Source organism: Strix uralensis, chromosome 19, assembly GCF_047716275.1.
Source record: "Strix uralensis isolate ZFMK-TIS-50842 chromosome 19, bStrUra1, whole genome shotgun sequence".
Taxonomy (NCBI): Eukaryota; Metazoa; Chordata; class Aves; order Strigiformes; family Strigidae; genus Strix; species Strix uralensis.
In genome coordinates this window covers 8,953,980-8,980,517 of record NC_133990.1, presented here as the reverse complement: position 1 = coordinate 8,980,517, position 26,538 = coordinate 8,953,980, and the positions used below count along the sequence as shown (strand labels likewise).

General features: G+C 53.5%; 1 protein-coding gene across 2 annotated transcripts in view; it reads right to left on the bottom strand.

The window, feature by feature from the left end:
• The window catches only part of EVPL (envoplakin), a 34,464-nt gene extending 7,934 nt beyond the window's left edge, over window positions 1-26,530 (bottom strand). Inside the window, exons 1-16 of one of the 2 annotated variants that reach the window (XM_074889050.1) lie at window positions 26,401-26,530; window positions 16,884-17,011; window positions 10,510-10,609; window positions 9,846-10,000; window positions 9,048-9,171; window positions 8,278-8,403; window positions 7,982-8,020; window positions 7,087-7,248; window positions 6,379-6,486; window positions 5,611-5,706; window positions 5,019-5,144; window positions 3,939-4,085; window positions 3,639-3,793; window positions 2,041-2,138; window positions 1,028-1,209; window positions 76-254 (exon numbers count right to left, since the gene is read on the bottom strand). In XM_074889050.1, the coding sequence (XP_074745151.1) occupies window positions 76-254; window positions 1,028-1,209; window positions 2,041-2,138; window positions 3,639-3,793; window positions 3,939-4,085; window positions 5,019-5,144; window positions 5,611-5,706; window positions 6,379-6,486; window positions 7,087-7,248; window positions 7,982-8,020; window positions 8,278-8,403; window positions 9,048-9,171; window positions 9,846-10,000; window positions 10,510-10,609; window positions 16,884-16,942 (1,856 nt within the window). In that variant the 5' untranslated portion in view covers window positions 16,943-17,011; window positions 26,401-26,530. Of the gene's footprint in view, window positions 1-75; window positions 255-1,027; window positions 1,210-2,040; window positions 2,139-3,638; window positions 3,794-3,938; window positions 4,086-5,018; window positions 5,145-5,610; window positions 5,707-6,378; window positions 6,487-7,086; window positions 7,249-7,981; window positions 8,021-8,277; window positions 8,404-9,047; window positions 9,172-9,845; window positions 10,001-10,509; window positions 10,610-14,480; window positions 14,552-16,883; window positions 17,012-26,400 lie in introns of those variants that run through there. The other variant, XM_074889051.1, reaches the window with a different exon arrangement.
• Between the last annotated feature and the right edge of the window lie 8 nt (window positions 26,531-26,538).

Here is a 26,538-nt window from a genome sequence, read left to right as displayed (position 1 = left end):
CATGCTTCTATGTTGACAGTTCTGTGCAAGGACTTCCTTCCCTCATCCCCATCAGGCCTTGCCATCATTACTCACTTCTCGTTGTACAGGCTGGAGAGCATATTGACATCATTGTATTTGCTCCTGAGGGCATTCAACGTGACAGGGAGCTGGGAAGCTGAGGTGCTGGTGGGTTTTTTGGAAAGGTAGGTCTCACACTCCTTCTGCAAGGCATCCTTGGCTGCCCCCAGGTCCTCAAGTTTCTTTGTTGTTTCCTGGCACATCAGATGGGAGCAGAGTCACCCAACACAGTCATAACAGTGCTGTTGCGAAAACATGTCTCCCTCAGGGGCGGATTTTGCTGTGGGGCTAAGGGTGCGGTAGCCCTCTCATAAGGATTTGGCCCTTGGGACACAGCCCCATCCAGACAGTGGCTGTCTGGCAATGGCAGGGTGTGGGAAAGAGATCCAAATAGACACAGATGGAAGAAGCCTATCTGCCTGCGTCCATCCTTCTGCTGGGGCCAGATAAATACCCACAGACGAACATGTAACAAACTGAACTACTACTGACCCAGACCTTATCGCAGAGGAAAGGAGGGGGGCTTCAGGGCACTGCCTCTTTTCCTGTCCCACTCACATCTACCAGTCTGTACTTCCCATCAGGTCACCCAGAGCTGGTCCTTGGATTAATTCCCCCTATTCCATTGTCTTTCATGCTACAGACTTGAGAGTGAAGGGTGACAGCATCCCCACAACAAGGCTGAGGACTCCCCCAGACTGGCACTTTGTCCACAGCTCTGAAACAAATGGACCATCTTGCTACAGAGCTGAGCCAAGGGAAGGACCTGCATTTCCCTAGGATTTGGCTTAACCTGTCCTATTTCAAGGGTTCAAGCCAGCCTGAAACCCTTGCAACTGCAGCATGGTTTTCTCCTTCGAAGCACCAGCTGTCATCTCCCATGTAGTTCCTGTCTCAACCTGTTTTGGGCCAAGGACACAGTGCTACTAAACCCATCCTGCTCCAACCTGCCCACAGCAGTACCCACCTGCTGGTGTTTGATCCTCCTGGCAAGGTCATCTGTGGGGTCATTGTAGTTCACTGGTGACCTCACTCGGTTCAAGACTTCCTTCTCTACCTGAACCAGGTCCTTGCCAACAAGATCCAGGCTACCAAGAAGCTGGTCAGCTTGGGGATCATCCTGGACTACAGGGGGGCTTCTGGACAGAGCTGCAGTGAGACATACCTTAGGTTAAGCCCCATCTGCCATCCCATCTTGGTGCACAGTCCTTTCCCCGAGTGCTCCCATACATGGTCCCCTAAAGCTCCAACTTCCTCTCATGACAGCCCAGCTACAAAGCTCTGCCCTTTGTGTTTTGCCAGCTCTGAAGCACACAGGCTTCTCCTGAGCATGGGGTTTTGATGCAACCATAAACGATTCAGTTAACATTTCTAATCCACAGAGCATCAAGCACATGCATGTGCCTACCCATGGCAAAGGCTGAGGAAAATGGTTTTAGCTCTTCCCTGGCCAGCCATAGCTCAAGTCCAAACAAGGGACAAAGCTATGGGCTGCCATGCAGACACATCCCTGCTCAGCTTTGCTGGGAGCTTTTGAACTACAGCTGTGGGAGTAACACAGCTAGCCAGGGTTGGGATTTAGCCATGGCTGCCTGCTTATTCCACAGCCCCCAGCTAGGGAAGAGAACTGCAAGGGACCCACATCCCAAAGAAGGCTTAAATTAAGGCTTCTGCATAGGCACATAGCCCTGCAACCCTACTCTGCAAGTGTTGATGGAGCTGGAGGTCAGTCTGAGAGGCTTGAGAAGGGCAACAGAGAGTTTAAGTGAATTGCCTGAGATCACGTGGTGACTCTGCAGCACCAGGAGTCAGGTTATCCCATCGGTTGCTCTTTTCCACAGAGCAGAAGGCGTCCTCACACTGACCCGTGGGTACCTCTGCCTGCCCGGGGGCTGCTCTGCTTCCAGCCAGGTTTGGAACCTCTGCAAGGAAGGTGCGTGGGCTTGCTTTGGAGGGGGCTGGACTAAGAAGTTGACATACCCTGCTGACTAGGTTGAACCTGCTCCTTGTGGCTGTGTCTCAAGGTGCTCTGAACCGCTGCTCGCTTCTGCTTCACCGTGTTCAGTTCCCCTTCCAGCCTGTGAGCAGAGCAGAGCATCGTCAGTCAGCAGGACGGGAAACTGCTGCACTTAGCAAGCCTTGACAGAGCCCGGCCCAGCAGCAGCTCCGTGTCTCTGCCGGGGAAGGTGTTCCCAAAGGCAGGGGCAGGCTGGGAGCCTGCAGCCTGTTGTAACTCAGAGATGTCCCTTAGGAAAGGGGACAGCAGCACAAGCAGCTGGTTGTTTTGAGCAGCTGATTTCTCCCAATGGAGCTAGTATTGCCAACTCTCAGCAGAAGCTATCAGAGCTGGAAATTTATTTCATGTTACTGCAGTGCTTTGCACTTTCACAAGAAGCGAGTACGAGCAGCTGCTTCTGTAGCTGCTACGCTAGAAACGCAAAGTCTCATTTGTAAGGATGGTTCCCTTCTAATGAAACTAGAGCTGGGATCAGCAGGATCTGGAAGGACCAAAAACCTGAGTGAAGACTGATGGAACCAGCAGCGGGGGCCTTTGAAGGACCAGGCTAGTTCACATCCCTGCTGTGGACTGCTCCAACTAAACACCGTGCTCTAAAACCAGCAAGTCCCAGCTTGCCTGGCTGTTGTCAGATGAGGGCTGTCCCTCTGCGGGGCCAGGATGTAGCTCCATGCAGAGGGACTGAATGGTAGAACAGGCTATGAAATAAAACAAAGACAAGTATTTTGCATGTAGGAAGGGAAGCAAACACCAGGAAATGAAACAAGCTGTCAGATGTGGCCTGAAAAGGAGAAGAGTTTTGCAGGCAACACCTGCAGAAATCCAGGAGGATGTTGCAAACTTTTTCTTTTCTGTTTCAAAACACACATGAAACCCATAAATCCAAAGGATTCAGTAATGTGGGACATGTGAAGAGGGGTACGCACCCAGGAAGAGCAACACAATGAAATAATCACGCCTGCGTGACTGGGGAACGAAATTCCCATCAGGGGCTTGCCCAAGTAACTCTGAATCTGGGCTGTGGGCCTTTCCACAGCATTTGAGCAGCACTGGTTTATCCAAGCACCTGGGGACATGATTAAAAAGGTAATGCCAAAGCTGCCTGCACCACCACCCCATCCTGTGGGAACCACAGAAGCTGAATGAGCAACCAGGCAGTAGACTACACAGTGGTTCAAGGAAGATTTCTCAGTCTCCAGCTGGGGCTGGCTGAGAGGAGATAGCACAGATAACTCTGTCCTGTCTGGCAAGTCCCAAGCTCCAGACTGATTCTGCAATGAATTTAGTCAAACCTATGCGAGTCACATGTTTGAGTGAAGAAATCAAGCCTGACTGCCAGAAAACTCTTTGACAGCAAGGTCCATACAGCGCTGTCGAGGAATAGCAGGAACGTGGATGAGAGAACTTGGGTGCAGGGAACAATCCCTCTCCAGATGGTATTTCATACTAGACAGTCAAGAGGTCTGTTCCCAGCTGCTATTTCTCTGCAGTTGAGGCAGGCAGGCTGGCAACAATCTAAGAGCAATGTCTCCCTGAGTCAGGCTCTTCACTGCAGACTCACCTATTGACCTTGTCTATGGACTCGGGGTCTGGTGGAGGGATGAAGAAACAAGCAGAAGGTGCCTCCTGGACCACACCGGTGCTGCTCTGCACCACCCACATCTCCAGGTTGCTGTTGTCCTTCAGAGTGTACTTATCACCTCTGGTCAGCTGCACCTAGGACAAAGACACAAAAGCCAGTGAAAGGCTTGGCTTTCTGACACTAGGCCAGTTCCTCCCACCATGGAGCCAAGATCTTGTGCAACCAAAGAAGAATCCAGTTGCCTGCCTCGTCTGAGGGTACTGCTAGTCAAGTCCTCACCTCCCCAGCATCCCAGTCACAGAGGGTGTCCAAGGTGAGGGTCTGGGAGGGAGGCATCCTGCGCAGTTTTAGTGGGCTGATCTCTTTGCTCCTTCTTTTCAGGTCAGTGATGCTCTTCTCTGCCTGCTTCACTGCCTTCTCTTCGTTCTAGATAAAACAGGGAAGACAGTGGTTGTAACCAGGCTCAGAGGAGAAGGAAGGGCAGGGGGCTGTCACACTACAGCGGGTACGCTGGGGCCAGTTGTCCATCCTTGTGTGGTCACTGCTCGGGTGGAGTCAGAAGTGTCTCCATTCTTGACCCCTCATGTCCCTTCTTCCTCCCCTTTTCATTATCAACACTCTACTTGGTTTCCTTCGCTCACAGCAGATCCGCCCTTGAAGGCACAGCCTGAGTTAACCTTAGATGCTCCCACACTGTCATATTAAACTTCCTGGAGAAGTTTTTCTTCTCAGAAGAGAAACAGAGACCTGCCAAGAGGTGGCCACATTCCAGTGTCAGAAGGTACTGAGATCCCAGCACCTCTTGGGAGGGAGATGCATTGCATGCATGGGAAGATACCGTGTTGAACGTGTCCCCTCCCTCTCTCCCAGGCAAACCGTTCCTTTCCTATCTGCATCTCACCCCTGAGGTCAGATTTCTTTATTCCCTCCCTCGCCCTTGGCTCATGAGAGTGCTGAGGAGATGGGAGGATCTTTCCCCACTGCGTGGATGCCAGCAGCTCATGCTCTCTGCGGGCCCTCTAATCCAAGTGTCTCGTGTTTAGGGCAACGCGCAGCTCCTCCCTGCACTTCTTTACTCTGACAGTGACCTGGGGCCTGGCTGTGTGTCACTGATGGAGATAAGTGTCTTCCCAGGGGTAACTGCCCCACAGCATGGACCTTCTGGGGCTACAGGGACTCAGCGTCCAGAGCACAGTATTGCCATGGGCTTCCTCCTCCCCAGCACAGAGCTGGGGCGAGCTGTCCCAGTAGGGTTATTTACTCACCCCTTCCCCTTCCCCACTGATATTTACTCGGGAGGTTGTAATGTTTGGGCTGCCCCTTAGGTCTGGCTAGTGCCACCAGCCCTGAAGACCTCACCTCCAGCTGAAGCAGCAGATCTGACACTACGCCAGGGCTGTCTTTGTTGAACTTGCTGTATTTGGTTTCCAGGTCAGAGTTCATCTTCTTCAGGGAGCGGCTCACAGCTTCGGCATCATCCTGGAACTGGAGGTGTGGGTAGAAAAACAGTCAGGGATGGGAGGACATTACGATCTCCAAGTCCAGTGGGGTCTCTTAGTTCCCAGCATCTCTTCTGCAACCTGTCTGGGGCTCACAAGACCCTACAGACCACTCTCAGAGTGTGTGCATGGACAGGGACTCTCCATTGCCTGAGCCACAGGCGAGTAATCTCAAATCAACAGACAAGTCCCAAGTAATGACAGCGGACAAACCCCCCCCCTGCACTTCTTCTCCAAGCCAGCACACTAACGCAACAGGGGTGATGAGCCAGTCCTTCAGGGCTGCACTGAAGGACCATGTTTTGAGAGGCGTTTCCCCAAAATACCCAGACTGGTATACTAGCAAGCAAAGAATCTCCCATCCTCATCCCTTTGCTGTCTCTCTTCCCAGCCTGCCCACTCCAGCCTGACCCTGCAGCCCCATGGACCATGCTATTCTTGTTGGTTTTTACCTTCTTATAGCTCTCCACACTTTTCAGTTGACTCTCCTGGCAAATGCAGAGATTCAGGAAATTCTGCCACTCGTTCTTCAAGGCTTCCTGGTGAGCCTGTGGTGGGACAGAGCATGACTCAGTGGGCTCCAGCTAACCCTACCTCCCCCACCACTTGTCTCCTTTCCCCAGAAGTCCCAGAGATCAGAGGAAGGCTGCTGTTGAGCAGAAGCAAAGCTGTTCCTAGGCACTGTCTGACGCTGAGCCTGAGCAAGGACGCTGCTCCACAAGGACCTGCCTCACACAGAGCAGCCACCATTTCTCAAGGGGTCTCAGCTCCAGCTCCAGCAGTGTGGGTGGCTGAGAGCTCACCTCAGCTTGTCACTGTGTCTACAGGCTTGGAAATACAATCTTGGAGGTTGGGAGTTGGTTTCACTTGGGAGAAGTCACACCATGTCATAGCTGGGGTTTCACAGCAGCGTGAATGCGGCTGAGTCAACCACATGTCTGAGCACTAGAGTGGGAGCCGGGCCCAGCACACAGATGTTAGCCACTATCTCCTGGAGATTTCTGAAGGGATGAAGAGCCTGCACTGCCCTCAGCTTCCCCATAGGGCTGGAGCGGGCAGAAAGATGCTGCAGTACAGTTGGTGCAGTGTGGGAGGAAAGAATAACATAACAGCTGTGTAGAAGAGGTGAGGAGGTCTCTTCCAACCCACCTCCTGGCTCTCGATGCACAGAGACATTCTCATTCTCTTACAGGGTTTGGGAAGAGACCCCCTTCCCCTACCTGTATAGGCTTGACAGCTGGGTGCTTTAGCTCAATCATCCTATCCCCATCATCCTGAAGATGGTTCACAAACTCCTCCTGGCTCAGCAGCTCACTGGACTTGAAATCCTGAAGGAGAAGAGAAACTTCATGACCATGGGAGCATGCAGGGAGCACAGCAGTCTCCTGGGGCACCAAGCCCCATGCAGCAGAGAAAAGGCTCCCAAAGCATAGACATCTTTGTTTCTAAAAAAAGAAGGGGCTAGGCAAAGCTAAAACAAATTAGACACGCTTGGGCCTCAGAAAGCATCAGGGCATTTGTTCAAAGAGCATTTTCCTAAGCAATTATCCCTCTCTTCTTCCTGGTCCTTGTATGTAGCAGTCACTGGGTATTGTGCTTTGGACATTGAGGCTGACAGGACGCTGAGCCCTTCCCTCCCCTCTGATCATGGACAGCCTCACTAACAGCTCTGTAATGTATGAGCCCATGTGCCAGCTCAGGGCACAGGAGGGGACACACAGAGTGGCTCATCCTTAACTCCAGTGTGGACCCAGAGCCTCTCTTCCGCCTGTTTCTGTGCCCAACACTGTCGGACCGCCCTGGGAAAGTGCCAGGCTCAGGGCTGGGGGTGGATGTCTAGGAGGCTGGGATCCACCCTGCAGATCTCACACGCTGGGCTTGGCCAGCCTCCAACAGCCAGGACACACTGCCATCCCCCAAGAGCTCACCTCATACTCCCGACGCACGCTCTGGACATCTATCATTTGGTCACTCCAGTCCTGCTTCAGAATCCTGGTCTGCTGGTCCGTCAGGTAGCCCAGCTCCTTGGTACAGCCCTGGAGGTGGTGGTACAGGCTGCCCAGGCTCTGCCCTCGCCAGATGGAGGCTTTCTGCCCATGCACACAGGAGAGAGACAGCATTGGTGCTCAGGCTGAGGAGCTCCTTGCCCCTCCTCCTCCTCACCAGAACCCCACTTGTGTTTCACATCCACCAGGAGATTCCCAGAGACCTTGGTGAGACATCTGCTGCTTGCTCTTATCTGATGGGGCTGCATTCCCGTTCTCTCCTTCACAGACAGGATATGTTTGTCTAACCAGAATCTCAGGTGTGGGCCGGTGCCTCGAGCAGTCTGAGAGCTGGCCCAGCTTTGCTGTATTTCTCACAAATGCCATTCTTCAGCATTAAACCTTTACAGGCCCAGCTGGCTAAACCCAGGACCTTCTTCCTGGCCACCACCTTTGCTCTGGCTGCTCATTTCCTCTCTGGAGCCTTTGTTAGGGATCAGCACAAGCCTCAACATTTGCAATCCTGATTTGGAACAGCGTGTGGGCTGGGACAGGGTTTCCTGCTACCACATGCGTAACCCTGCACTCACAGACACACAAGCAATGCCAGATCAATGATCCACAAAGAGGAGAAACACGGATCTCACCCACAGAATTGCCCTGAGGGCAGCAAGTGTGCTCTCAGTTTACACCCATTCCAAGGTGGGGAGGAAATGGGGAAAGAAGATGAGGGACATGACTTCACTGTGCAAGACCAGAGGTAGCTCCTGCCCTGAGCAGGGATGGTGTAACTCTACTGTATGACCCCATCTATCCAGAAAACCACTGAGAAGCTTACCAGCAGGTCCTTGTACTGGCTTTTTAAATCTGCCACATCCTGGGTTACAACATGGCCAAGACCAAAGAGAAAAAAAAAGAAAGAAAAAAGCTGTTACCAAAACATGTTGTAGATGCTGAGCTAGTTTATGGAAGGTGCTTTAGAAACCATTCAGGAATCACCTCCCTGGCCCCTGCATGGCTGTCCAAGCTCAGGTGTCCCCGTTCCCCCTGGGACACGTGGCCAGACAGAGAGCAGAGCCCACCAGGTCCCGGGTGAAGCCAACAGGAACAAGGAGAGGGCAGAGGGTGCCTTACCCCGGAGCGGAGGTTCTTGATCTGGAGGCCGTAGGCTTCAATCTCCTTCTGGAGAATGTTGTGCTCAGCTATTTGCTTTTCCAGCTCCGACATGCTGGGGCCATACTGTCCTGCGTTGACTTGTTTCTGTGCAAAAGGAGTTAGGCAGAGACTAAAGCAAAATACTTTATTTCAGGGAGAAACCCCAGTGAGTTCTGGCAGGATATGAAAAGATCTGATATCTGATACCAGTCCAGGAGGAAGGGATCTTCTTGTTGTTTACTGTGATTACTGTTGGTTGCCATTTCCCCAGCCATACTCAGGGGCAAAGAGAACCGGGCCATAAAACCCTGATGTACCAACCTAAGCTGAAACAGCCACCCTTCCCATGGTGACAGGCAGTGGATGGGCATAGTTACCATCCAACGTTCAAAGTTGACTCCAAACTGGGCACTGCACATACCCAAGACCTTGCAGCATGAAACCCCAGGACATAGGGCTATAAAGTCCCTGAAGACATCACCTTCTCCGTCCTTTCATCCCACAGCAGGGCATCTCTACCCGATCCCCCTCCAGTAGCTCTTAAGCTGAAGGGGTCAATCAAGAGTGTCCTCCAGAAGGTTTTAAGAGGTGAGAGGAGAGTCCTTCTCCTACCCAGAGTTACTTCCACCACCCCCAACGACCCTGCATGATGCTGGGCACACAATGACTGGCAGAGCCCTACAGGCAATAGGGGACATTATCTGCCCTTGTAAGAGTTGGGAGATACATCTAAAACCGGCTGCTGTTACCATCTTTTGGTCCAGGATCCTGGCCCAGTCTACCCTGGGCCCCACATCAGGGATGTTCAGTTGTTCGTAGAGGGCCCGGTACTCTCCACACAGCTGCGTCACGCGGTCATGGAGCTGCTGGATGCTGCCAAGGAGAAAAGGCACATGTCTCTCTGTCAGTTTAGAAGGGGTAGAACCAAGCTGGGGTTTTGTGGAGCCCAGATTTCACTCAGAAGACCCAGGCTACTTTGTTTTCCCTTTGTGACATTGGCCTACTTCAGCAGTGGAGGCATTTGTCCTGGTGTTCTCCATCTCCAGGGATGTGTCAGGAATTATAACCCAGGAGGAAGCCACAGGGAGATCAGGGCTGTCCCTTCCCAGCTAGAAAACAACACTTCCCTCCTGGTTTCTACCTAGAAGGGCTGGAGAGTAAAACAGAGCTGAGCACCAAGAGGACAACTGAAGCTCTTCTCCCATTTCAACACCCAACTCTGCTTGCCTGAATGAAAAGCATTCATTTTAGGAAAGGCAGAGGAAAAGGGGATTTGCCCTGGGAGTGGGGCCACATTTTAGCTCTGCATCTTTCTGGTACCTTTTGCAAGAGCTCCCAAATGAGACTGGGTGATCACTCTGGCAGCCACCCTACACACCAGTAGCTTTACAATATATTGACAGAAGCCCTGATTTTAAGGCTAAAGTCTGTGGGAAGAAGAGTGAAACTCTGCCTCTCATGGCAATGGCTGGAGCTCAGTCTAGATCCTAGGGAGGTTCCCAATTGCTCAGTGCCCCCACCACACCAGTCACCCCCGCTGTACTCACTCTTTCTCTATCTCAGAGGCCTGAGGGTGTTTCAGCCGTTTGGCGCGGTCCACATCCAGAAAGAGGTCCTTCAGCAGGGTCTCCGCTTCTTTCAAATTCCTGGCGTTCTCTGGCTGAAACTCAAAAGCCTTGTTCTTCTGGTGATTGCTGGCATCCTGGATACCAGGAAAGACAGAGAAAAAAGCCTGGTTGGATCACACAGACCTCACAACATTCTCCTTGGCCAGCGCAGAGGGCCTCGATGCTCAACATGCCAACCACAGAGGAACCCTGGTGCAAGGGTGCGTCTGGGGAGCATGTGCCCAGCCAAGCTGCCTGCTTCAGCACCTCTCCCTCCCAGGAACCAGTGTGGGTCAGGCTGGCTGCCAGCCTCTGGGGTTGCTGGGAGGCACAGGGCTGTGCTGCTGTAGGTGAGACAGCCTTGGGTGTGGGAAGCATGAGGCACTGAGCAGAAAGCATGGAGGCTAGAATTTGGGAGGCCCCAGTATGCAGCCCCAGGGGTTGGGAGGCTCTGTGAGGTGCTCTGTTCCTCCCCAGCCTCGAGACAGCCCCCAAACCTGCACCAGCAAGCTGATGCACAGAGCAGACACCTGACCTGTTACCCTAGACACAGCATTTCTAAGCAAAGCCTTTCACCTTCACATCACTCTCTGCCATAACTCACCTGCTTGAGTCTGGACTGTGTCTCCAGGATGTCCTTCTCCACCTGGTCAGCATTTGTCTGCATGCGGGAGATGAGCACAGCCAGCTCATTTGTTGAGGACCTGAGAGAGGGAGCAGCAAAGCAGATGGGTGGGTGAAGGTAATTCTCACCCTCTTCATCACTGCCCAGGACCTGACACTGTGGTTCTTCAGGCCTTTCCCCCGTGTCCTCCTGGTCTCCAAAGAATGAGTCTGAGCTGAGGCCAAGGGCACGGATGCATACAAGTGGTCCATATCTGGCTGTTACCTTCAGCCAAGTGAAGGTAAAAGGTTGTGTGTTCAGAGCGAGCGGGCGGTGGCTTTTTGCACACCACGCAGCTCACCTGCACAACTCCTTGCCACAGGACACCACAGATACTCAAAAGTTCTTGTGGATTCAAAAAGCATTAGAGGGAAAAAAAAAACTAAAAATGACATATGACTTCCAAATGCACCAACACAACATCTGGGTTGGGAAGACCGGAAGCCACAGATGGCTGGAGGCCATGAGAGCACCCTGCAGAGGCAGCACAACGTGCTTGCCCTGTTTGGAGACGCTTCCCTCGGTATCTGCCCTTGGCTGCTGGTAGAGGGGGTGAGATGGCCCTTCAGCCTGACCCAGAACTGCCATCCTGTGGTCTTGTTTCATGCAAAGTGCTCTTCAGTTCCGCCCACTGAGATGCTGGAGAGCCCAGGGCCACCACAGGACTGGGCTGCAGTGGACAAGGACTTGATACGCAGAGTACAAGCTCCTCTGGGCACTGCGTAGGCTGTTGCAGTTGTGCTGCTTTCAGGGCTTGGGGACAAATTTCCCAAGGCCATAGCACAACTACCAGTCCTCCTCGCCCCAGTGAAGATTCACTGAAGGTCCCCATCAGACCATTCCTCATTGTGTCTCACCTCGGGGCCATCACACACCCAGTGGGTACCATCACAGCCCTTACTCCATCACCATTATGGTGAATGAGCACCAAGAGCCCTGCTGAAACAGCTGGATCCAGAGCCTGCAGCAAGGCATGGGATGGCTCCCAAAGTTCCCTGCAGACAAGGAAGCACAAACCTTGGTGTCACCTTTGTCCTCATGTCCTGTTGCTTCTAATAGCATCTGCCCTTGAGGACAGCACTGGCCCTACCCTCCAGGCAGGGAGACTGCAGTGCTGCCAGGATGTGGGCGAGCAGAGGCGGGAGGGTGTGGACTGATAGCACCACCCAGGGACTCGAGCCCTTGGATGACTGCTGATGGGACAAAGTTCACCAGAGGCTCAGCTTGGTTACGTGCTGACTCTGGGGTCTGAGACCAGAAGGAAAGAGTTTGAGCAGTGACAATGGGACATTGCACAGGGGTCAGCTGAAGGTGGGGGACACTTCTTCAGTGCTGGTTGGTACGTCTTTGGTGGAGGAAGAAGGTAGGAGAAAGGTGATGTCCTGCAGCAGAGCCACCACATCTGCCCTCCAGCTATGTAGTTTCCTTCCCAGCCCCTGAATCTAGCAAAGGACAGGGGGAAGCAGTTCCCTTAATGGCTCCATCATTGCTTCAGCTCGTCATCGTGGCTCCAGCTATTCCACAGTTCATACCAAAGGCTAGAGCAGATGCTGGGATGTTCATTTATTACAGCCCCAAGTGACTATAAAGTGCCAGCGAGTGTTATGGTCACCCCAAGCCAAGCACTCGGATGCCACAGACAGAGCTCGTGTTTCAAGTCAGCTCAGCCCACGCTGACCGCGGCTGAGTCTGTGTAACTCCAGAGGAGGTGCAGCCCCAGCGCTTCTGCTCACAGCATCCTCCTGTTTCCTTTCTCTGACACCTCCCTTGTTTTTGATTTCCCAAGAGGGCGGCGTGGGCCTGCGACACAGCAGCTCTCAGCTCCCTCGGGGGCTTTAGGTTGGCAGCGTCTCCTGGCCATGCCTCAGCTTCCCTGCCTGTAAAATGCACATCAGCAAAGTAAACGGGGGACTGCTGCACTCTGGCAGTGCCCTCTTCTACAGGGTCTAAATCCAGGGATCACAGAGCCAAAGAGCCCAAGCAGGGCATTCATCATCAAAGCATCACTGTCTGCTGCAACCTGTCTTTTATATCCCATTAAATATCCCTCCTACCCCATCTGTGCCCCATGGATGCCTTTCCTGGGGTAAGCTGCAGCGCTCAGGGAGATGAACGGTGGCCCCAAGTCCCAGCACAGCAGGGTGGATGGGAGTAGTGCAGAGCCAGGACTCGGTCCCTGTGAGCCTGAGCATGCTGCAGGCTGGAAGCTCTACAAGGTCCCCCCTCCCCAGGAGGTTACACAATCTCCCACTCATCCCCAACATGCCTGGAATGAGGTGGTGTCCCATGAGCAAATACTTGAGCACCACCCAGATTTCCTGCCCGGGCTCTCTGCACAGGGAGGAGAGGGTGAGTCACGAGCTGGCTGCCATCCCAGGGGATGGACGCCTCTCCCCACATGCCGGGGGGGGTCTGTCCGCCCCGCGAGCTCTGGCTGAATTCAGCTTCTGCCTGAGAAGAGCGTGAACGGGGTGTTCAGTTTGAGCCCCGTTGTGATGTGACTGTGGATACCTCTGTGCTGTTGCAAGAGGGGAGGATTGAGGATCCATCCTTCCCAGGGAGGGTAGATGGCCAATAAAATCCTGCTCATTCCTGGTAGCATCCCTTTTCTGGCCGAAGGAAACACTGGGACATCCCATCTCTTGGTTCACAAGGCTGGACACAAGAATCAGCTTTGTTTAGGCCAAGCCACAACAAAACTATGAACTGAAAAGACCCCAGCAACCTCCCAGTCATGGGGACTCAGCCTTGCCCATCCCCAGCCTGCGCTGCCTTAGCACTGCATGGGGCACCTGAGGTTAGAAATGAGGATGCTGTTGCAAACAACCTGATCTTCAGGGAAGAAGTGATCTTCCTGGAGAACATTGTCTCAGGAGCAGAGTGGGTCTGCCCTGTGTGTCCTGGAGTGGGGATCCAGGAGGTCTCCATGCCGGCCAAGGGAGGAAGCTTGGCAGAGGAGGAGACTGAGACCCTGTAGCCAGCAGCCAGGCTGGAAGTGTCTCTCCAGCCCTGCAAGCAGATGAACCACTTGAGTCTGCAAGAGTAGTCTGGATGCTTGAGGAGCACTGAAGCCAGGTAGGGCATGTCCTGGGAGGAGAAGGGTGTCTACACGCTGTCCTGGGGGTCAGAGTAAGGCCTGATGCACAAGTGGAGAAGCCATCTGTCCTCAGCTGAGCCTCCCACCCTCGTCATGCTCCTTGGTCAAGGTGGGAGCAATGCTGAGGAACCTGCTTGGTCCATGCATGCTTAGAGAAGTGCCCAAAACCACCCCAGACCCTCCTATCCTAACCACAGACCATGCTGAGAGGAGTGTGAGCTTCTCCTGTCCATGCCAACACCCATGCACACAGCCTGCAGTGACACAGGTGCATCACCGTCCTTCCTCGGGGCTGTCCCTCCTGCCCCATCCCTGCTGCCCCTGGCCAGGAGCCCTCACTCAACGAGGGCTGACCACAGCTGGGCCCCACATTTCAGAGTGAACATGCTGACGCTTGGGCTGCAGAGAGGCAGCCTGGCATCGGGTGGGATATGAGGAGCCACGAGCTCGCCTGCGCTCACACGGGGCATCCCTCGGCCTCCTGGGGCTTGGGTCTGACTCCACGCACGGTGTGTACGTACAGCCGCAGCCCCGGGCTGGCCAAGATGGCTGAGGGCAAGGCTTGGCAGAGCTCCTCCTGCTCCTCCTCCTCAAGAATCAGGACAGGCCTCCTCCCTAGGGCCATCTCATGCCTAGAAGAGGCAGAGCACTATTATTATCATTATTAATTTGTTCATTTCTCATACCACTTTCTGCCTCCTAGACAGTCCAACCGCACGCAAGGGACAGTGCCTCTTAGCAGGAGCAGGACTGTCCCCCACTCCTGGTCACTCCTGCCACAACACGTTTGGGCAGGACCACAGCACCCACTCACCTTAGTCCCTGAGCCCCTCCGTCCCTTCCTCTCAGGGGACTTTGCTTTAGGGCCACAAGACAGACCCCAAAGCTGGGTCTGTTCTCCCCAACACGCAGAAGTCCTCACATGCTCTGATCTGCCAGTCCGAGCTGCTCACAGCAGACCACCAGCAACCCCCTGTCAGTGCTGGGTTACACCCCTGAGTCTGTGCCTGTCACTCCGGGAACCATGCTGCTCTGGACTGACTGGGGAGAAGCAGAGGGAGGCAGTAGCAGAAGCAGCAATCACAGGAGACAATTAAACCAGGAGATGACTTGTCATCCATCTCCAAAACCACCCACAGCCTTTGTCAAGATCGTACCCGGGCAGCCAGTCCAGCCAGATCTGATTCAATTCCACTTTTCACGAGTTTTCCCTTTCAGCCCCACAGTGTGCCTCCTCCTAGAGCAGGGCACAGCGAGGATGCTCCTCGGGAACAAACCTGCCTCCCTGGAATGCAGCCACCAAGTGGAGACAGCAAAAGGCCCTGCAAGCCAGGATGTTCAACACCATGGTCCCAAGGACCAAGATGAGATACCTCTCTAAGGGTCCGTGCCAGCAGCGGCACCTGCTAATCGTGAACCCTCAGAGGCAGGGAACCTCAGCTGCTGCTGCTGAGGTTCTGGCCTTGGGGCCACCAACAGCAGCTATGGGACACCAACACTTTCTTGGGGCCATCTGCAGAGCGTGTGCTAGCGGCTGCTCTGGAGACAACTCATTCACCTTCATTTTCTCAGCTAATATGGGTGCTGACCAAGCCCCGGGCCACGGTCAAATGAATTAGCCTTTGTCTGATGGTTGGTGCCTCCTAAAACAAGCACAACTAGCTCAGTAATTGCCGTGCTTCTGGCTCCAGCCTCCATCCTGCACAGGGAAGAGCTCTGAGGTCTCACTGTGATGTGACTCCAGTTATCCCAAGAGGCTCATGCTGGGGCGGGGGGAACCTGGCCCAAACCCTCCTGCAGCGCCACAGGGGCTGCAGCGAGCTGTCCTGGGAATCCTCATGAGAAATGCCCATCCCAGGTTTGGAAGCCAGCTGAGGAGGTGGATAGATTGCATTAGAAAGACTGAAAACAGAGGCTGACACATCTCCAGGGCTTCTGGGGAGGTGTCTCACAGCAGTCAGGCCCAGACAAAGGCTTGGTGTTCAGAGAGCCCCCAGATCTGTCTTTGAGATGAGTTTGTAAGTGCTCAGCTCCACTGAGGCAGAAACTTCCTATCATAGGATTCCAACTCCTGACGTCCACACAGGGAAGCCTCAGCCTTTGTGGGGGCCACCTGCTCCCCAGGTCGTGCTGCCCTGCCCAGCAGCACAGGGCCACCACCCCCCTCAGTGGCTGTTCGCTAACGTTGGGTTTGGTCCCCGTAAACGGCGCAGTGGGCGCCAGCACCGTGCTGTGCCCACCCAGGTGTCTGTACACACACCATCCTGGGCTGCTGCTCTTGGTGGCCCCAAGAGATGGGGCCAACCCCCCTTCTCCCTGCAGGCCCCCTCCTCCTCAGAACAATCTCCCTTGCAATTTTCTCAGCCTCTAACCCTGGCTGGGGACAGGGATTCCTGTAGAATCAGTCCACTAACACTACGAAATGCAAAATTGCTGAGAAAGGTGGAAAATAACCCTGAGTTAGCAACTGCAGCTGAAGGGAGGGATAAGTGCTCTCTCTGCAGGAGCACCCTCTCCCAGAGGAGACCCTCCTCCTAGGGAAGCATCCTGGTCTCATCACACACCTTGCTCCGCAGAGCTTAGGGAAATTTTTCAAAGGGGACGTGGCTGTCAAATCCTTTTGGTGGTGCCTCAGATGGGCCTGAAAGAGACAACCTCAGCTATTTGAGCTGCCGAGACCCAGCAGTCACCAGGGTGGATTAGAGCAGTCACCAGCAAACCCACCCCTCACCTGTCTTCACCACCTGAGCAGCACCAAACTAAGCGTCCTTCTCCAGGGATCCCAGGGCAGCATCACACCAATCTCACACAACCAGCAAGTCCTGGAACCTCAAATCCAGGCTGGTATCTGCTTTGCCATCAAGCAGATCTTGCTCCACCCAAGCAGAGAGGCTGCGGTTATTCTCCCTACTCCTACCTGCCCAAAAAGGGTTTTGCACCTCCCTGCTCAGTTAACACAGCTCTGAGCACATCTTCAGGCACTGCACATCCCAGGGGCTGCACAGATACTTCTGGCTGGAGCGCAAAGCCCACCAAAGACAAGGACAATAGCTGGGGCAGCACGTTTTGGCATCAGCTCCCAGTAAGCCCCAACTTTCTGTCTGCTCCACGATGAGGGATGGTTCTTAGGGTGGCTTAGGAGACATGGAGCACTCTTCCCTCATCTTCCCCCAGGGTCCACAGGACAACTTAGAGAGAGGAGAGGAGTCGCACTTACTTGCTAGGCTTGACAGGGGAACTTCTGCTCGGGGAGCCTTTGCTCACCCCCTTGAACATGTTGGTGTGGTCCCAGCTGGTCTCCTGGAGTCTGCAAAGTCGTCGCGGGCGCTGGCTCTCCGCTCTGGTCTGTCGGGATGGAATGACAAGACTCAGCGAGGGAAGGTCGGTGGCACGCTAAAGAGCAGTTTCTGGGAGGCTCCTCCCCAAACGCAGGTGAGCAGCACAGATGGAGGCACATATGAAAAAATGACTCGAAAAACCAGTTTGGGGTGGAAAGAGCAGAGCCCCAGAGGGAGAACGGGAGACATCGCCCTGGCTTGGAGAGTGTTTTGGCACACACAGTCACAACCATGCAGCAGTTTCCCAGCAGAGGGGCAGAGAGCACGGCCTTTGCAGGGAGGAAAAGTCTGCAAACATGACTTTGAGGGAGTGCACTGTGACTACTGAAACACATTTTAAAACATCTTCTTGTATTAGCTGTTTAAAATGCTAGAGAAGTAGCAGAATTCCTACAGATGAAAACAACCAACAGTTTTCCAAGACGACAGCAGCAGTTTAGGAATGACCAATTCACAGAACATGATGTTATTTTGCAGTTCAGTAAACATCTGGCCCAGGCTCAGCACAAGGTGGCCCCGGCTCCCAGCAAAACACTGAGGGCTCATGGCAGAATGAAGCTCCAACACAGCATCACAGGAGCCTCAGCCATCAGGATTCAGGCTCTGGGACAAACTCAGGTACCAAAGCCCCAAAGACCTGGGTCTGAGGCTCTACCTAGACACCCCATCTACACAAGATCTTAGAGCAGGCCTCTGGGTACTTCTTTCCCCTGTAGAGCAAAGGTTCAGAGTCCCAACTGGTTCCCAGTACAGCCCAACACCCCCCTGGCATCTCCATGGCTCCTGGGGATGCCCGTACACGCTGTGCTGCACAAGTGGGGCTGCCCAGCTCTACAGTTCTCCTAAATCACAGCAAGGGCTGGCTGCTGTCTACATCCTCTCGGTTTCAGATAAAGCAAAGTTCAAAGTTCCCCACAGACCAGGAACCCCGTGTTTCAGGCTGATCCAGCACAGATCCCACAGTGACATGTGATCCTTATCCAGTGCGGGACCAGGGAGGGAGGGCAGAGGATGGAGGAGAAAGGGGGACAGGAACAGATGGGGACCACAGCCCCATCGTAAGCACCAGACATCCATGATGCTGACACAAGTTTGTGGCTGTTCTTCCCCATTTCCTATAGCCCAAGGACAACCCAGGGCCTGGGGTCCATTGTCACTTCTTGGCTGATGTCTTGGTTCTCTTTAAATTGGCACAAAACAAATCATGCTTATCTCAGGAGAGAGGGAAAGACACGCATGGGACAGGGCTCCTCTGCAAGGGTCTTGCTTTCTGCTATGGTTTTGCCCTCCTACAAGCTGCAAAGCCCGACCTTTTCATGGTGTTATGATAGCTTGGGCACTGCCTCTCACACCATGATCTCAGAAGCATGAAGACAGGAGGTCCCCCCAGCTCAAAGCACTGCGAGGCAGCTGGTGTGGACCTTAGGAGAAGGGGTGACCTCTCCTCTAAGGGGGCTGGAGTTAACGGGGACCTGCTTGGGGGCCAATCTTTGCTGCATGGAGGTCTACAGACAGGACAGAAAGTGGTTGCTGAGAGATCACCCCTTTGCCATTAACATCCAGTTGACCAATGACAACAACGATGCTCTTTGACCTGAGCTGCTGGAGAGCCCCAGGGAGGAAGAACCAGCACAGCACATCACCTCTAGCCCACAGGACCAGACCCTGCTGCATTTGCATTCAAAGGCTTAAAGCAAGCTGCAGCCTTGCCAGGGACAAGAGTTGAGAGTATTTGAGGCCAAGTAGACCTCAGTTTGTACCCACGCAAAACAGGAGCATGCAGAGGCCCACGGCTGTATGGGACAACCCTTTCTCTGCAGGGCTGCTGTTTGCACAAGGCAGGAGGGGATCAATCCCCTGTGAATTCAAACTAAATTGAACCAGATCAGCTGTCTGTAATGCCCTGGAAGACAGCAGGCTCGCACATGAAGGAAGTTCTAAGAATTAACACAAAAAGCAAACCAGGCACATACCAACACCCCCCCCCCCGGACACAACCTGCTTCCCAAGCCATCCATCATCTGCAGCCTGGAGCCAAGGGACAGAGCTCCTCGCCTGCAAAACTTTAAAAACAGCACCTTCCTCTCCTCTGTTTAACAAGGCAGAGGTGTGATCCTTCCCTCGGCCAAGTCTCCACCTGGCAAGGATCCTTTGGAAAGACAGAGCATTTTAAACACTAACACCCTTTGATCTCATCCCTGTGCACACACAGACACACGCTCTGGCAGGCAGCAGCCACCTCCGTGCCACACGCAGACAGGAGAGATAAACACGGGGCTAATCTTGGGGCTGCTGTGAGGAGAGGCAGCTGCTTGGCAGAGGAGCACTTGCCTGCTCACAGAGAGTGTGGGACACAAGCTAAACGGGCCAGATCCTGCTTGGTTTTGAGCCCTGGTCCAGGAGCAATGCTGAGCATCCAGCCTGTCTCACCACAGAGAAGGGACCTGCCTCCTCCTCACTCAGGCAGCCATGGTGGGAGGAGGAGAGGCAGAGCCAGCCCGCTCGTCCCACACAGAGCCCATGCGAGGGGGCAGCTCCTTGCTGCCTGCTCACTTGTAAGGGGAGCAGGGCTCACCCAGCCCTCAGCAAAGCCCCGAGGGGTCTGTCACCATCCCAGCCTCTGGAAAGCCAGAGGTAGAGCCAACAACACCTCCAGGGTGACAGGTCTTGCCAGCCCAGTGCCTCTGCCACCACATCCAGCCCAGAACAAGCTTCTGCTGCAGCCCAACACCTGCTGCGAGTGAGGGATGCTCTGCCTGCTGCCAGCCCAGCCTCCCCCACGCTGCGATGACCATCACGACCTGTGCGGGTTAAGGGGATGTCACTACAAGAATCCTCAGGGGAACGCTTGAGACGGGCACTGCTTGCTTCAGCCCAAGTTACTTCCAGATCCTCAGCAGGTTTTGTTCAGACCAGCCCCGGCTGTGCCAGGGCAGAGTACGATAGTTAACCCAGGCTCTGCAAGAAGCAACAGGCAAGGAGACCAGTTCAACCAGTTCTCCACCACAGCCACCCACACAGCTGTGCCTGGCACTTGGAACTGAGCTCAAGTCCCTGGGCAGGACTGCCCTGAGACATACTTGTGCCTTTCAGCTGGAAGCCCCAGCACAGGTCTTCAAGACCATCCAAAACAGCATTACCAAGGGTTTCCCATCTCCCGGCCACCCCACACCACAGTCAGGCAGCCCCCCACCCCAGCTCTATTTCCAAGGGGATCACTCTGGACTGCAACAGGGACTAAGCTCCCTGCTGCCGCAGCTGGCAGAGCTGCTGTGCCCAGGCGATTTCATCCAATGGGGAGACGGGCCAGGGGTGGGCAACCTTCATTTCGCTGCAGGTGGACCAGCCTTGAAATGTTGCTGTTGATCTACAGACAATGCCAATCCAAGAGGAGGTTGTGTCTTGCCCAGGCAGGTCCCTGGCTAGGCTACAGCTCACTTTGGGGGCTGAGACGTATCTCCTGGGGGTATAGGCGTGGGGCTGGCTGCTCTGGCACGGCTCCAGGCACAGCAGGAGATGGTAGGGGAAGTCACATCATAATCATTTTATTTGCTTTCCAGAACAGGATCTGGGGCTTCATCCCAGTAGCCTGGAGCTGTGCCAGGATGCAGATGCCGGGTTTTACAGAGCAGTCGCATAACCAGATGCTGCTCACACAGATGAGTAGGTCGCCTGCAGGGACAGATAGCAGGCACAGCTGTGTAGAGGACCTTGGTGAGCAGGTAACATTTCAGGGAAGGAGGATTTCAGGAACAATCCTGGACTAATCTTTCACAAGAAATTGGCAGAGGAGGAGGTTAGAGGATGGCGTGCCTTCGTTATCAGGCAGGCCTCTTTGTAAAAACTTAACAGGAGATGACGGCTTATATATGACCCATAAATGATGTACTACTTACTACCTGTTAAGACCATTTGCCCTTCTGGATGACAACATACTTTCCTCCTCTGCACCTCTCACCACCCTCTGTGCACCAGTCCTCTGGATGAGTTTTCTTCTCACTTCACCTCCTTGTTTTTGAACTTCTTCATTCTTGAAATCGTTCTCCTGGGAAGTGATGTGCTGAAATCAAAGCAGTGAGCAGAGCCCTTACACTGCACGAGCTTCCCATGTCACATCACCGAGAGCTGCTCCTGGCCAGACACCTCAGGGATAACTCCACCATTAAGGTCTTAAATGACCCTGTAGAAGTGGCAGGTACCTACAGCAGAGCAATGAAAGGACCTTTAAAACAAACTGAACAGGTGGGAGGAGGAAAGCAGGAAGCATCAGTGAGCACAGATGCAGGAGGGTGGTTGGGGTTTAGTCTTCAACACACCTGGAAACAGCCTCAATTTGTTCATAAAACACCACCTACAGAAGAGCAGTTAATGCATCTCCTCACCTGATTTACACCAAGTAAAACCAAGGGCCCATTTCACCAACTGCCCTGTCCAGCAGCACCCACCACCACGTCCCCAAGGACAAAATTAGGAAGAGCCTCACAGCCGCACGGTCGGGGAAGTGCCCAGTGGCTGGACAAAGGCTTCCTACTGTCTCATCTCACCTCTCAGCTTCACTCCCCTGAAAAAGCAGAGGTAAGTCACAGCCACTCCTGCCTGTGTTCAGCATATGATTTTTATTTCTAATAGTTTGAGGTGCACGAGGCTGCAGAGGCAGGAGCCCTCCATAACAGTGACAGATGCTTTGCTATGCAGATATGCTGCTTGTTTGGCAACAGGAGCAGCAGCTACAGCCAGCCCAGACCAAGACCTGTTGCAAAGGATACATGGTCTTTGCAACTGGAGATGGAGGCTATGAGACTTGAGCTGTCGTCAGCGAGAGGGAAACCCTCCTAAGAGTCTCCAAAGCCATGGAGAACAGGGGAGCATGAAGAGCAGAGCACACAGAGCAGCCATGGGAGTCAGGAGCCACGGGCCCCCGGACACTCACCACCTTGGGAGGTATCAGAGCCTGTTCCCACCGTGCACAAGTCAGCCTCCTTCTTCCTCGCAGACACCAGGGACAGCATCTTTTCATATAATTTTTACCCCAGCCCTTTTTCTTCCTTGTGGATCAGTTTTCATACAAGCCAAAGTGAAACTCCAGAGCCTCAGAACAGCCTGCCTGTTTTAAAAAAATTGCCATCCCACTGGGAAAATAGGACACTTGCTTAAGTCTAAAATTACTCAGTCCTCAAGCCTTGTTTTGCTTTGCTTTATCTTTACCAATTTATAAGTAGAGGGGAAGTGCAAAGGCCCCTGCACTTCTCCCTGCAGGTCTGATTAAGACCCATTAAAACGCTTCCTGGGACAGGGCTGGGCTCAGCACCCTCCCTGAGTCAGCAGAGGAAAGCGGGCTTTGGCTTCAGAGCCGGCTCAGCACCGGCTCAGCACCAAGGGACCTTTCTCCAGGAGACCAGAGGAGGCCAAATCCAGCACAGCTCCCCCAGCACAAATGGAAAGTCCCGGTCCTGCTCCTTTGTATGTCTCTAAATAAAGGGGACATTCGCACCACGCCATCTCGTTAACAGCTCAGTCCCAGGGCTTTTATGGACTACTCATCCCTAGACCCTTTAGACATCAAAAGGACCTGCCTGCTTCCCACCCCATCGCCTCTCCAGCCTCATTACAGCATCCCGCAGCTTCTTCTGAGTTTAAGCCCTAGAGCTAATGAGCAGGACATCGAGGCAATTCCCTACAGCAGCTAATGTTAGCCTAATTTTCCTCTCCCCAGAGGATTAGCAAGGCTGTAATAGCACTAAATAAATTCACTAATGGCAGATTCTCAAGACACTTTGTCTGGAAAACTTGTTTATAACTTACAGGATGCAGCCTGCAAATTTGGCTTTATTATCCAGTGACACTGCTGAAGGGAGCAGCTCCCCAAACACGGTGATTGGATCTGAACAAGATGTGTCCTAGATCATTAGCCAGGCAATGAGAGGTAATTAAACACCTGCCTGGAAAGGCAACCTTCACACAGGTGACACAGGTGGAGAAGCACCCCATGAAATCAGGGTGGGAGATTGATCAAGGTTTCTTTCATGTCTCCCCAAAAAGCTGCTTTGCTCAAATGGCAGCACCCAGGAGAAGGGACCATCCTGCACAAATGCCGGGTTAAAGCACCAGGCAATCAGCCCATGTCAGGATGAGGGGAAGTTAAACACGAGGGCAGGTTTGCTCTCCTCTCTGCCTCCACGCTCAAGCGCAAAGGCCTTATTAGGTGCAAAAATACCTGCAGGATGTTGTACTGTAGGTGGTGGCCAGCTGAAACACTGGGAGCAGCTCAAAGGTGTATCTGCTTGGGAGAAAAACTCCTGGCCTCGATACAAAGAGCTGACTGAAGGAGAAGGCGTTCAGAAGAGGGGTACAGGCTGAAGCACCCCATGTGGAAGGAGGATGCTCACACACCAGCTAGGAAGGGTCATGCTTTCAGACTCCCTCCAAACCAAACCCAGGGAAGGGCTCCACTTGCAGTGCAGGATTAGCAGGGAGAGGAGACAAATCCCTCCTGGGTGACCAAGGCTGGGAACAGAGCAGTGACAGCCCCTGTAAACCCCGTCCCAGACAGGAGGGCAGTGCGGAGGCAGAGGGTGCAGCAGCCAGGAGCGTTGCTGAGCTGGGGTGGCTCACACCCCCTGCCTCAGCCAGCCAGCCCAGAAGCCCTGAGTGTGTTTTAATCAGACACGAATCTCCTGCAAAGCTCCAGTTTTGAGCTGCTATTGCCTGATTCAGTGGCGAGTGCTTCTGCGTCACAGGGACCAGAGCGGGATGAATCTGTCTGCCACAACTAATTCTATGTGGCCAGACTTCGCCTTCCCCAACTTAATTTGATGCTCTGAGAAAATTAGAAGTTCTCCTGCTTCTGTGGAAAAAGGCAAGCACTGAAGGTAATTCAGAGGCTTTGATGCTGCTCTTTAGTCATTCGGGCACCACAGCCACGGCCTCACTCCCTGGACTGACCACGGGCTGGGGATGAGAGTCACTAATCCTCATGCACAGCATGAGCCTCGGGCAAACTGCTGTGTCTGTTCTGTGCATGGACACCACCATCCTGCAGCCCAGCAAGGGAGGGACGAGAAGACTCTTTCCAAAGCAAGAATTTTAACTTTAATAACCCCAACACCACAGGTGCCCAGCAGAGGAGGAGTTTGCCAAAGATCATAGTAGGGCAGTGCCTAGAAACGGCAAGTACACGCTAGGAGCTGGGTCTGAATTTGAATTCAGTGGCATTGGAGAACATGAAAGCTGCACCCAAGGCCACATGCGCACAACAAACATGCAAACCATATCCTTTGAAAGTGGTTTTAAACCTCCCCCTTTGAGACAGTACTGCTTTTCAGGCCAGAGGTGGGAAGGTTTTCACTCCAGGTTACTCGCAGTAGCCCAAAGAGGGGCTGGGGACACAGGGGGGGACATGGACGCAGCTACCTCCCTGCCACGCCAACACTCAGATGCAGAGATTTGCACTTGGGCTTAAGCTCTAACCCAAACATTGTAATCCAGCGTTTGGCACAGAGCAAGGCACTAATCATTCACTCCCCAGTGCAAGAAGTAAATCCCCAACACAAAGAGCGAGGACACTGCAGGTATTTGGGCCGGATGCTCCAGCGCAAGGACCCACCAGCTCCATCCCCAGCCAAATCCCACCACGATCCACAAGAAATGGGATTTTTGCAGCAACGGCCCCAGTTACCCGACCAGCAGTTGAGGCGACTCTGTAGCAGGCTAGTGAAGCACCGAGCCTCTCCTCAGACACAAAGCAGCACGCTCAGGCCGAGGAGACCTCACCCAGAGGGAGAGGGTCAGGGAGCGGCTGCATTTCACAAACCTGTTCACCCTCGACATGGTTTGGGTGAGCCCGAGAAGGGAGAGCCCAGCGCCAACCTTTGCTGTAGGTGTGTCCCTCCGAACTGCTGCGTGATCAGCTCCAGGAGCAGAGAGTTGCTCCACACCAAACCCTCCCCGTGCCAGGGACAAGGGGGTGGTCGGGACAGGTCCCGGGACGAAGAAGGACTCGAGCAGTGAGGCAGGTTTCTGCACTGGGCTGCACAGGCAGCTGCTGCCTGCAGCGCTGCCCAGCACTTCCTCGATCCAGAGCAGGGAGGAGAAGGCAAAGCGGCTGCCAGAGGCTGCTGCTGCTCCTGCCTCGGCCCCAGGAAAGCTCAGAGCACACAGGCTGCTGCCAGCCCACCTCTGCCCAGCAGCTTTCAGGATCGTTGTCTGCTTCCTATTATCTTTCCTCTTGAGCCTCCGATACCCACCGGGGGCACCCACCATGCACTCCTCCCCCCCAGATCACAAAGGGCTCTTCTCTGGCAGACAAACCAACCTCCAGCTGCTCTTAAACTTGAAACTAGCAATCCTGGCCTGAAGAGGAGCAGCCATATACAATCAAGATCCCATCAAATCACTCCTTTAAGTGAGAAAACACCCAACTTACATCCCCAGCTGAACACCACGGGGTGCCTGTGCTTGTAGCTCTCACAAGTGACAAGCAATGATTTTCTTTAGTGGTGCAATACCTTCAGTTTAAAATACCCCCAACTCCTTGTTTTAAAGGAGACAGAGACTGCTATTTAGGAGCTCTCAGGCCAGACTATTACTATCCCACGTCACCTCTCATTTGTCTCTTTAAGCTGTTTGTCTCATGCTAATCATTTCTCCTATGTGCCATTAATCCCTCAAGAACTATCCCTTATCACTAGACTCCTCAGAAGGCACAACCAGACCTGAACATCACCCCAGACACGGGTGTATCACTGGTGGAGGGGCCGAGGGCCATGATGCACATCTCAATTGATGCAGTGGTACCAGGCATGGCTAGCTCAGCCTGTAATTAAAATTTGAGCACTAAGTCCAAAGATACTCCACAGGAAAAGTTGATTGCAAGCAATAATCTTGACCATTCTGCCGGAGCTTCCTGTTTGAGGGAATCATGTGGCCTACCTGCCAATTAATTCATGGAAAGAGAGCAAACACTTTAAAGCAAACAGTGCTGCCTAATGAAAGAACAGAGCACTACGGAAGCAGGTTTCCAAGCACCATACGCCAGTGCTCTGCATCTTGCTGGGGCTGTTTGAGGCACAACCAACACCTGGCAGCTCCGGGGAAGCGGATTGTTCCGCACGTCACGTCAGACACTTCCCTCGCCTGTGCCAGTCCTGTCTAACTGCTGCTGCCTAAGCCTCGCCTTCGCCATTCCAAGCTCCACAGCAGGGCCAAAAGCCTCAAACTTTTGAGTTTGATTTTCATCCTACAGGTGACTTAACAGTACTTTTATTTTTTCCTTTTTTTACATTTCTTTTTTTCCTAGTGCCTCATCAGTGCCCTCCACATTAAGTCACAACACTGCTTACAAACCCCACTCTACTCACTTCCCATTAACCCAACATCAAAACAAATAAGCCAAGTTACCTCTGAGAGTGGTGCACGTTATCTGAGCCTTCAGGCAGAAGATCCTCCTCCAGAACTAAGTGGCCATCCTCCAGGGGTTAAGTAGTCCCAGGTGATGGTGTGACCTTGATCCTCTGAATGCTTCGGAGGCAGAGTGCT